General features: G+C 44.4%; 2 protein-coding genes across 8 annotated transcripts in view; one reads left to right on the plus strand and one right to left on the minus strand.

Annotated features, from left to right (window-relative positions):
- The window catches only part of MPRIP (myosin phosphatase Rho interacting protein), a 69,784-nt gene extending 61,056 nt beyond the window's left edge, over positions 1-8,728 (plus strand). For 5 of the 7 annotated variants that reach the window (XM_083372646.1, XM_083372649.1, XM_083372647.1 and 2 more), the window contains 5 exons: positions 65-184; positions 311-397; positions 867-1,029; positions 1,382-1,467; positions 3,868-8,728. In XM_083372646.1, coding sequence (XP_083228772.1) covers positions 65-184; positions 311-397; positions 867-1,029; positions 1,382-1,467; positions 3,868-3,939 — 528 coding nt within the window. In that variant the 3' untranslated portion in view covers positions 3,940-8,728. Of the gene's footprint in view, positions 1-64; positions 185-310; positions 398-866; positions 1,030-1,381; positions 1,468-2,321; positions 2,384-3,867 lie in introns of all 7 variants that reach the window. The other 2 variants (XM_083372648.1, XM_083372652.1) reach the window with 1 other exon arrangement.
- A 148-nt stretch (positions 8,729-8,876) lies between these two features.
- Positions 8,877-11,817, minus strand: PLD6 (phospholipase D family member 6; the record flags this gene model as incomplete). Its single annotated transcript, XM_083372459.1, is given in 3 exon segments — positions 8,877-10,062; positions 11,359-11,758; positions 11,761-11,817. Coding segments are annotated over 3 exon segments (717 nt in total). The 3' UTR covers positions 8,877-9,802.
- Between the last annotated feature and the right edge of the window lie 283 nt (positions 11,818-12,100).

Raw genomic sequence — 12,100 nt, forward strand, 5'->3', positions numbered from 1 at the left:
GTGGTGGTCTGTTGGCATAATTCTATTTATTTTGAACAATAGTGTGCTTGTGGCTTCCTCATAGGAGCTGAACAACCGCCTGGCTGCAGAGATCACCCGACTACGGACATTGCTAACTGGGGAAGGTGGCATGGAAACGGCTGCCTCTCCTCTCACCCAAGGCAAGGATGCCTATGAGTTAGAGGTGAGTTTGTCTATAACTATTGAAAAGCTCAGAAATCCCTTCCTTCCTTCCTTCCATCCACCTTTTATATTTTTTCTTGATACTCGTTTACTAAAAGGTGTATCTTCTGGACTTTCTCCCTTGCAGGTCCTGTTGAGAGTTAAGGAATCAGAAATCCAGTACTTGAAACAAGAGATCAGCTCTTTGAAAGATGAATTGCAAACAGCATTGAGGGTAAGAATTGAGATGCAGGGATCACCTTAAAACCGTTAACAAGTGATTTAAACCTTCTCATTTGTACACCTTTGAGCTAGAGCAGTCATCTTTAAAACTATGCTTTAGATCAGAAGTGTCCAGCTTTGGCAACTTTTAGGTATATGTACTTCAGCTCCCAGAATTCCCCAGCTAACATGGCTGGCTGGGGAATTCTGGGAATTGAAGTCAATTCCAAGTCGCCAAGGTTGGACCGCTGCTTTAGGTGATAGCCTAAGGCAGGAGGAACCAGGAAGATGGAGAAGAGTCAGGCCAAAAAGGGACACCTTTAAGTGCAGATGACAAACAAAAATATGTGTTTTAATGAGATCCTGCGAAGGTTGGTGAACGCGTTGAACTAATGGCTGTTGAAATCACTAGTCATCCCAGCTGTCTCCTTTGGGTGGCCCAAGGAGACCGAAACTCCAATTGTCTTTCGTCTTTTCTCCAGGATAAGAAATACGCCAGTGATAAATACAAAGACATCTACACAGAGCTCAGCATCGTCAAAGCCAAGGCAGACTGTGACATCAGCAGACTGAAAGAGCAGCTGAAGGCAGCCACCGAAGCCCTGGGAGAAAAATCTCCCGAGAGTAGCACCGTGTCCGGATATGGTAATTCTTCACTGGTTCTTCATTTCATATTTCAGGATGCTGAATCAAAGAAGGGTGGGAATCCAATGATCTTGGGCAATTTTCCTGGGAAAAAGTTGCCGCACATTCATTGTTGCAAAGACTACTTTTTGATATCTCCTTGAGTAGGACTTGGTGGGTTCAGGAACCTAGAATTAGAATTAGTGGTAATATTGGATTACTTGAGGGAGGGATATGTATATTGGGGTGTTGTTGCCTTGAGGGGAAAGAGGCTGAGGTAGTGACTTTCTTTTAACTATGTTTGCTTGGGAAACTATGACCTGCAAGCTTTCAAAAGAATTTTATTGACTTCCTTTCCTTCTTACCTACCTAGATATTATGAAATCGAAAAGCAATCCTGATTTCTTGAAGAAGGACAGGACCAGCGTTGGCAGACAACTAAGAAATATCAGGTCAAAGGTGAGTTGATGTGGTCTTTCCATCTTCCCTGCAAGACTTGGTTAGGTGTGCGACACCTAAGCAGCCGTCCCATTGGTGACTGTTTCCTCAACAAGTAGCAACATCCAACCGTACTTAGGTCTTCTTAGGTTAAGCTGGGAAGGCCCTGGAGAATACTTGGATGGGGGAATCCATCTGAGAATTCCAAGGCTTTGGGCTAGCTTGAGAAGCCAACCCAGAAGAGAGCAGAAGCAATTTGCTTTCTTAAGTCCGCCAAAAAAATGCAGCCAAGAACATTCATTCTTTTGTGCTTTGAGTTATAAGCAACACATTTAAAGCATGAGATTTTAGGACAGTGTTTCTCAAACTTTGCAACCTTAAGACAAGTGGACTTCAACTCCCAGAATTCCCCAGGCAGCCATGTTGAAGTCCATTTGTCTTAAAGTTGGCAAGTTGGACAAACATTGCTTTAAGGGAACATAGTTTCCAATAGTCCACAAGGGTGGACCCTCTTTATAAGCATCCGAACCCTGGCAAAATTCACAGAAAGGACCGGCAGATTCGAGAAAAATGTTCTGTCGTTTATTAATTAAGTTCCCATTGGTTTTGTTGGTATCCTGCCCCTTTCTCTGTGTACTTCCCGCACCAGAAGACCTAGTTTAATTTCCTTCAGGTGCAGCTTCCCTTTATTACTGATCTGTGCTTTTAATTATTATGGGTTTTTTTAAAAAAAAATTATGGAGTTGTTGATTTATGGAGCCTTTTGGTCTTGGCCTCTTCCTTAAAGTCGTGTGAAGAAAGTTGTTTGCATTGCGACCCATGATAGGATTTATGTCTTTCTTGTTTTTGTTCTTTCTCTTTGCTTCGGATAACAGTCGGTAATTGAGCAGGCTTCATGGGATAACTGAAATGCACCAGATTCCAGGGTCCCTGCCATGTAGGTAATCCATCTACCCACCGGTTCAACGATGCTACTTCTCGGAGGTTGCAGTGCACAAATGCATGTTCTGCTGAAGTTTCCGTAGCTAATAAGGTTCTTCCCTCCATCCACCCACTCCCCAGAAGCTGTGGGACTTGGGTTGGGTAGAGCAGGGACAGACCCCTCATGCCCGATCAGTGGCTGCATCCACCCTTCTGTCTCATCTTGTCTTCACTGACATCCATCAAAAGTTTTCCTTGCCATCTTGGCTGACATGTGGGGAGCTCTGTGGAGCATGAGAAGATGCCTGCATGTTGACTGTGCATGCTTCCACTGACCACTCTTCAGCAGGCACAAGTTTCCGAGTGAAGAATCACGTTCGAGTCCCTAGTTTTGGATAAAAAACTGTCAGCAAATAGACAGTAGTTGGCGCAGTGGTTCGAATGCAGGCTAACTGCCCACTGCTAGCTGTTCGATTCTGACTGGCTCAAGGTTGACTCAGCCTTCCATCCTTCCAAGGTCGGTAAAATGAGGAGCCAGATTGTTGAGGGCAAGAGGCTGACTCTGTAAACCGCTTAGAGGGAGCTATAAAGTACTGTGAAGCGTTATATAAGTCTTAAGTGCTAGCGCTAATGCTATTGGTGGAGAGCTGGTATTGTTTGCACAAGGAAAGTATTCCAGTTTTTTGCAATTAGAAATTACTGTACCCATTAAGATGTGGTGGTGCCTCTATCTTGGTATGTGTGTGTGTTCATATATATATAAAGTGTAAAATTATATAGGTGTGGGTACATGTATATGTATAATTTTAATTGAAATTTTAAAAAAGATTAAAACTAATAATAACTAATATGAAGAAAAAGAAAGAAAGCAAAAAGTACAAGAAACGGGGAAAACTTGAAGAAAAAACATCCTCCTAGGGTTTTTACTGATTTTCCTCTGTCTTTTATTGACACATAGCACTGGAATTTTTGGTTTTGACCTTGTGCAATCAAATCAAAGGGCTAAAGCCTAATCTTCTCTGATTCATAAAGGAGATAGGACATTCTGCTCTTACCACCATGAATGAGAGAGCCAGGATCTTGGTTCCTTAGGGGGGGAAAAAATCTGGACATTCCTTCTGTAATCCCAGTTCTACAAGAGACCCCCTCCTTTATGAAGTATTAATGCGTTGTCCCATAGTGACATTGGAAAATGGCCTTGGAGCAAATGCGTTATAGGGAAAGGACAACTTCCTAGGCCTTGTGGAGTTGAAGGCCACTCTAGGGGGTCACTCTAGTTAGCTGCGCCTGTGGTCATCTTGCTCTTTCTCCATCAGGTACCGATTCTCCAGTAACCCCTCTCCATAACGGTGCTTTTTCTTTCTTCCGCATGATTTTAAACCTGAGGATTTTGTCTCTTGCTATTTTATCTCCTCTGCCTGAACATCTCTGTGTGGGATTTGGTCCTTTCCACCAGAGCGGTCTTTCATGGTCGGCTTTTTTCTTCTCTCCCCTCTCCAGAGTCTGAAGGAAGGTTTGACGGTGCAGGAACGGCTGAAGCTCTTTGAATCCAAGGAGTTGAAGAAAGACTAATGTTCTCCTCCATCTCCGGCTTGGCCAAGTGCACCGCCTTGTTTGACGCATCATGACACGAGCATCCTTCTTCTTTCTTTCCCCACCTTTTTGATCTTTTTTTTTTATGACTATGTTTCGCTTGGCCGGGAGTGGGAATTTTTCTAGAGCGCCTCCCGATGAACAGGCCGAGCAATTCCAGACAATTTTTTCTCTCCACCATCAAAGGGATGAAATCATTGTTTCTCAATCTCATCAATTTTAAGATGCGTGGACTTCTGCTCCCAGAATTCCCCAGCCAGCATGGATAGCTGGGGAATTCTGGGAGTAGAAGTCCAAGCATCTTAAAATTGATAAGATTGAGAAATACTAGATTCAACAGATGCCTTGACAGTCCTGAATTTAAAAGTCCTTACTTTGGGCAAGAAGACAGGGAGAGATTGAAGATTTTCCTCCCTTAAATATATATATTTATCTCTTTCCTAGTGTATATTCACTACATTAAGTGTCAGTATTAAGGCTCAACAGCCTATTATAAGCTAGCCCTGTTTTACTGATGTGTTGGTATCACAACAGGGCCCTGGGAAAGGGGGAGGGAGGACACACCTCCAGCTTAGCTCCACCAGTGTTGAAGAGTAACACAGCACTTAGGCGCATCTTTTGAGCCATTCTGAAACAAACTCGGCCTGGCAAAGCAAGCTCCCCAACACCCTTGGATGATTGACAAACACAACGGGGAAAGAGAGCACTTTGAGCTATCCTTGATATTGTGTGGTTTGCAGAGCTTCGGTCCTTTGTGTAGCTTAGCAATCTTCTGGATTTATTTTACTAAGCCAGCTTAGAACCATGGTTAAAGGGTGGCAGATTCCACCTTGGTCAGGATCTTGGAAAAAACATAGCCTTTAAAATGGCTAGCCAATCACTGTCCTCTTCCAGTTGGGTTCACCTTTTCTCCTATTCTCGGTGGGTTTTGTGCATCCATCCCAAGCTTTCAAGACATTTCTCTCATCTGCTGAGGACAGAGAAGCTGGTTTTTATCCTCACTTCTTGAAGGTGACTTTTAAAGAAAAGAAAAATGGATTATATTTGTCTTTGAGGACCTATTTGGGTCCAATCGCACCATGCAACAGTGGTACAAAACTGTAAATAAAAGGAGAAAGGGAAGCAGAGGTTCTGACTTGCACGAGAGGTGAGCTTCCCACGCAGCAAAGGGATTGGGGAGTTTGATTTAACAGTCCTAACAACAATAGGAAAGGTGTCTTCTGTAAATTCCGGCAGTGACTGTGCAAGGGATATTCCATTGCAAAGGGACCGTTCAGAGGAACACCTGAAAATGGGTTTGGAGTGCTTTCATCCACTTGAAATGAAGGGACTTGATTGTCCCTCCCGTATCTTGGGCCCACCCACCCCCAAAATGCAATGAATAGATTGCTTGATGCGCTGGGATCCAGAATGTATATACAACTTTCCCAAGAAAGGCACTGGGATGGATTAAATGTCTTTACCAAATCCGATGAACAGAACACCTTGGAAGTGGGTGCTTAAAATTTCAGCATTAAAAACTCGCCAGCATTATGAACAAGCGTTGTTTCCCTCTTCTCCACATTGCAGATGATTAGAGTGCTCCAGCCCAATTCTACAAATTTGAGGTCACTTAAGATGGGAGTTTTTGCTCTTACTGGGTTAAGTTTCTGCTGCTTACGTGGACTATAAAACTGTTGAACTTTGGGACAAGCCCAGTTGCAAAGTCCTGCTAATCTCAGCGAGGGTTGGTCCATTTCTTTTCTCTGCATGCAGCTTTTAGAATTTTTAGACACCTATGAAATAAGTTGTTCCAAAACAGAAACACCTGTTTTCTGCAGGTAGGCCTGAAGCAAAAGGATACCTTAGCATGCACTACCTTAAAGGCAGCTGGAGAATGTATGAATTTCAGGCTCCTGGTTGTGTTTGACATGCCGCAACAATAGTATTCTGCAAAATGTAGCTGCCCCGAGTGGCTTAAGACTTAGGAGATCTCATTTTTACTTTAGAGGTTAGGCTCTTCTCCTTCAGGACTTGTGGCTCTCCTAACTCCGAGCAGTGTTCCCTACCTGACTGCATATTGTTGGTTGAGGGTCTAAAAGTGTGTTTCAAAGTAGGTATGGCAGCCCCAAAGCAGTGGTTAGGATTGGGTGTGTGCGTGTTGGCATTTGGCTGAAGAAGATGCGGTGGTGGCATTTGTGCCTGAAATGGTATTGCAGGCCTCTGTTTTCCTCTCTCCTTCACACAGGCGAGGTTGAATCGGTGTTTCTCAACCGTGGCAACTTGAAGTTCTCTGGCTGGGGAATTCTGGGAGTTGAAGTCCAGACATCTCCAGGTTGCCAAGGTTGAGAAACACTGGGGTAGAAGAATTTAATTTTTCTTGCATGATTTTCCTGCAACTTGATAACTGTCAGTGGACTAACCAAGGGTCTCTGGGAAAAATCCCTGCAGCTCATCCCATCTCTTTCTCCATAATGTCCTGATTCCAAGATGGTTTCTTAAAACACGGAAAGCGATTATTTGAAAGACGAAGAAAACCACCCCACCTCCATTCGCACAAAACTGACTTGACTGCTGTGAGCAAGGGGCTGTCCCTACGCAACCAAGCCAGCGGGTGTTTGGGAAAGCATGTGTTTCTTGAATGGCTCTTTGTACTTTGGAGATTTAAGAGAAACGTGCATTCTTGATGGAGGTTTAGCACAGGTAGATGTACTGTGCAAACACCTGAAATACGGCTTTTGGGATGTTGTCCATGGCCGATCTTGTCTTTCCCCCCCCTTATTTCAAAGCAGGACTCTGTCTTTTCTTGATGCCATTTTGCTTTCCTTTTTTCCTGCTAAGAAATAAAAGGAGGATCGCTTGCGCTGATCCACAAATCCGAGCAGGCTGCTTTTCCTATGACAGCCCTGTGTGGTGTTTCGGGGGGGAAAAGTGTTGCTTTTTGTAATGACAACATACTTGATTAGAATCCCACTGGACTTCTTTTTTCTCCATTTCAATGGTTCTTATTCAGTACTTTGTTGTGAACACTTTAAGCACATGCACGCTTATCTTTCCTTTGTAATTTCCCCATTTTTTTAAAGCTTTGTTATTCTCTAAAAATAATTTAAGACCTGTATAGTATTCAAAGCACGCCATGTAAATATTTATTATGCAAAAACTCGTGGAGGGTTTTATGGGGCGACTTTCTTTTTTAATCTTGTTCTAATACAGATTTCCTTTGGACTTGAAAGGAAATTAAGTGTAACCTGAAATCCTGCTTTGTTCCCTTACAGAATGTTGGTTGGTTGGTTTGAATGCTATAAATATATTTTTAAATTTCTCTGATCCTTTTTAGTTTTGGAAATGCTTCTCCAAAGAAAAATATGTACAGTGTTTTAAAACCTAATTGCTATACAGTAGTTTTTTTCCTCATTCACTTCAGTAAGCTTGTAACGGATAGTGGTGCAAATAACCCGGGATATGCAGTTATGTTGCAGTAAACTCAGTTTAATGGACTCATAGGAAGGTGTTTGTTAGACCTGAATGTCCATTAAATGACGAATAGGATTGTATGTATGCATAGAGCGGCCAATGGATTTTATCTGATCGACTGAAGGTCCAATAAATTGAGCATTCACTGCATGTTCACCGAACAAATGGGTGACGGTAGCATCTCTTAAGTCATCAAAGGTACACCATATTGTTGCACGTTAACCCTGTGGCAGATTAAACCGAGCAGTTCTCTGAGGAAATTAAGTAGATGTTGCTTCTCACCGTTCATAAATTTGAATTTTGCAATTCTGCACTGTGGTCACAGCATGGCAGTATACAGCTGCTGTAGTTTTGCTATCTCCCTTTAAAGTTACGCTATGATACACCCCAGTGGTGTTTCCAGAGGGGAAGAATTTGAGCCGGTGACTGACCACAAGAGCTGGGAAATAGTCCTAAAGTACCTAAAGGGGAAATCTTGGTTTTGCCATGGAATTAGCTATGCCATAACTCTGCACAAGTCAATAAAATTTGCTGTTAACAGTGGATCTGGGTGATGAGGAATAGGTGTTATTTCCTTGTTTTAATGGAGTAACACTATCACTACTTTCAGCGTAAGAAACAACCACACATAAATGTCTACATGCCACTGTTGTTGAGTGGCCGAAGAGACTGCTGACCTGTTCCTACCACGTGAACCTATGTGAACCTGAGGGAGTGGGAGGCTGTGCACATAGCCTGCAAGGAGGCCTGTCCTCGTGCGCTACTCATGGCCGCCTTATTTCAGAAGGTTTCTGAGGCCACCATGTCTGTAGTCTTAAGTCCCACGTCAGCAGCATCACCAAGTCAACCATAGCTGATTGGATCGCCAGGCCATCTGAGAACTGAGTGTGGGGATGACTAATTCAGTATTTCTCAACCTTGTTAAGAATTCTAGGAGTTGGAAGTCCACCCATCTTAAAGTAGTGAAGGTTGAGAAACACTGCTCTAATCCACACCTTCCAGCAAAAAGGGCCAACCAACAGTCCGTTCAAACCGAGGACTCCCAGCAAACTTAGCTGCTGAACAATGAATGCGTCCTCCCTTTTTCTCAACGAATGTGTTTTGAATTTAGTTGAGATTCCGAATGGCGTCTTTTCATGCTACTTCCCTCTTCAGCTGTTCACTGTAGAAGTATCACTTCGGTCACAGTATTTATTCCTTACAAACCTTGTGTGACATGCTAGGGTTCCCATGGATGTAGCTGATGATTTTGTAAATATAATTACTTAACTATACATAAAATTATATCGTAATAAACTATTTTTGCACCACCCTTGATATGCTGTAATGAAGGTTTTTTGGTAGATGGAGATGACACGGCCTTCAGAATTACTGCTTAGATGTGATTTTATTATAAGTCATGGGTCATGATGCTGGCTTCCCCATAAATGTAACAATTGCTGATAAGTGGAACAGAGTATATGCTGCTGAACTGTTCCAAGTATGGCAAAAAAAGGAGAAATGGAAGTCGCAAAAATAAAATATTGATCAAACTGCCCCACTCCAGACCCTCTTAGCGGTAGGTGTAGTTATGTCATAACTTGGCTGTTAAAGAGTCCCAAGATAGCACAATAATTCCATTCATGCTTGCTCTCTGGAACCACAGCTTTAATCATTAGAAAAACTAAACAAACAGAGGTATTTAGACCTGACAACGTATTCAACTATTAATATAGTTACCTCCATTTCTTCCAAAAATTCTCTTGGAATCTTTCTCATCAGTAATATAATTTTAAGTAACAACAAGAGTTAAAGCTACCACTCCAAATATCCTTTGACACAGAGAAATATTTAAACTAATCATACTTATGGCTGGATGTTGCCTCCTAACGCAATACACCATGCAGTGAGACAGTTCTGCCTCTCTCCACATTTTACTGCAGGTTCTTATGTTCCAGAATTCAGATCAAACAAGCAACACACAGAAATTCAGGACTCCCAACTTAGCTGCTCTTTGGAAAATAAGATAGTTGTTCTTAAGCCTTCCTGAGCCTTTTCTCTCTTTCAACTCAGATGTGAGACCTGATTCCATATAAGAACACAGATTAAAAGTAACAACTTAGAATGTTAACTTCCCAAATGCAGGAAATGTGCTTATAAAGATCGGCGTACAATTCCATCTTTGTATTCTGTTCTGCAATAATGCAGCTTTATATCCCTTCTTAATAAAGTCTATTTCAAGCTCTATTCCTTGGAAAGTAAATTTACTGAACACTTAGTACATTGTTTGCGTATTTCCTGACTTGCTTCTTATCTTTTAAGATAATTATGTCCTTATATAACATGAGAAATTTTGAACCAAATGCTCCCAAACTTTTTGCCATGCTGTATTTTTGTCCCAGAATTAGCTTTATCCATCTTCAATCCCAGTTTTCTCATGTTTAGGGAAAAATGTATAATTAGCAGGATTGTAGTTTTCCCAAATCTTTTCAAATTCTGCTAGAAAAATGTTCACCAAAGCCTGGTCTTCTAGCACCAGCACGTTCTCTCTGTTGGCCTGGATTGCTTGTGTGGTCCAGTTCAAAGAGCCGGTGATCAACACTTTCTTGTCCACGATGGCAAACTTATGGTGCATGTAGCCAGTGTCCTGATCATGGCGTACCTGAATCCCTTTGAAAGAAGAAAAAAACCCACTCAGAACCAAGGATTTGGCTGGTCGCTCAGCTGGGTTTGGGAGAGTCGCGTGACAACGAGAGGCATACAAATTTAACAATCAGTAATTTACGCAGACGGGTCTTTACAACCAAACCATCTCATCTTTCAGTCTTTTATCACCCACTTTTGTCCACTTGCTTTAGCTCAAATCTATTTTTTTCCTTCTTCCACCGTTTATCCGGTAAACCCTTTCCACCTCATTGCTTATTTTCATGTTTCTCTTCACACACCCCCAAGCCAGTGTGACCAAAGCATCAGGATGCAAGGGCTGTTGTGCCTTGCACTCATGTCCAGAAGGACCAAGCTTGTCCAGGAGGACTCAAAAGACAGCAGGGAGAGCCTGATGCTCTTGACCCACCCATGTTTTCCCTCTCCCCAAGGGACAAAATAACTCACCCTTTTCACTCCTTTTGACCACATTCACATTTAGACACCACCAGCAAGTAAGACTTGAACGCTATTGGGCAGGGAAGTTAAACCAACCCCGGAGGTGGATTGCTTTCCCTTTTATGACCTGAAAGGGGATGTCCTAAACCTAGGCATGTGTTCAGATGTAGGATTTGGGGTTCAAATCCTTTTGCCTGCCCTCCAGCCTCACTCATTACAACGTCTTCTTAAGGGTTCGTTCCAATTTTCTGTCTCTAGTCTAGATGGTTGGTTGTATTGGTGGTTTTATTCCTCCTTCTTCTTGCTGCCCCCCCACCAGACACCAGATGAGCGTCTCACCCAATGGCTTAAAGCAGGGGTCTCCAAATTTGGCCACTTTAAGACCTGGGGACTTCAACTCCCAGAATTCCCCAGCCAGGCATACTAGGAGGAATTCTGGGAGTTGAAGTCCACGGTTGGAGACCCTTGTCTTAAAGGAGCATTTCTCAACTTTGGGCCAAAGGAAGAGAAATGGGCCAACTGACCAAAGAGAGAAGCAACCTAGAACTAAGGAGAAACTTCCTGACCGTTAGAACAATGAACCGGTGGAACCACCTGCCTCCAGAAGCCGTGAATGCTCCAACGCTGGAAATTTTTAAGAAGAGGCTGGCCAGCCATTTGTCCGAAATGGTAAAGGGTTTCCTTCCTGAGCAGGGGGTGGACTAGATGACCTCCAAGGTCCCTTCCAACCTCACCATCATCATATTATCTCCCAGAATTCCCCCAGCCCCGCCCATCCATCTCCCCGCCCTGATTTCCCTCCTCCTTCCCTCATTGGCCGGCGCGCTCCGGCTCCGCCCCTCGAGCCGCGGCTCCGCCCCTCACCGGCTCCCCTCAGCCGGCCGATCTGCGAGCCGCGCAGCGCCATGTAGTCGGCGTCGATGACGAGGCGGACGCGGACGCCGCGGCGGTGCAGGAGGGCGACGGCGCGGCCGAGCTGCGGGCTGGAGAAGGCGAAGAGGCAGAGGTCGAGCGAGCGCCGCGCCGCCAGCACGTGCACCAGCAGGCGGGCCAGCGCGCTCTCGCCGTGCGGCAGCGGGCACACGCAGGGCGCCCCGGCCAGCAGCTCCTCCGTGCACGTCACCGTCGAGGGGAAGAAGATGACCTCGCTCGCCGCCGCCCGCCGCCTCAGCAGCCGGCCCAGCAGCACCTCGAGCGCCGCGCCGAACCCGACGGCCAGCACGACCCGCCACATCTCCGCCTCAGGCCGCGCGCCGCACGTTCGGGTCTTTCCCGCCTCCAGAGGCGCGCATGCGCTCCACTCGAAGTTAAAGAAGAGCGCATGCGCCACTTGTCACTTTTTTGGGGGGGCACGCATGCGTTCTCTGCCCTGGCAATCGCTATGCCGGGTGAGCTTCAACTCCCATCATTCCCAGACGGAATTTTTTCCTTTTAGGCCTTGTGGGAGTTGGAGTCGATATGGAGGGACATGGCCAGCCCCTCTTCTAACTGTCTTTTAATTTATCTTGGTTAAAAACTAGCTTTAGCTATGATTGGGAAGGAAAATTAGTGACAATTATAGAGGAAAGAGCCTAGGTTTCCTGCATCTTTTGGAACTTTTAGTGGA

Source organism: Vipera ursinii (assembly GCF_947247035.1).
Source record: "Vipera ursinii genome assembly, chromosome: 13".
In the NCBI taxonomy this organism is placed as follows: Eukaryota; Metazoa; Chordata; class Lepidosauria; order Squamata; family Viperidae; genus Vipera; species Vipera ursinii.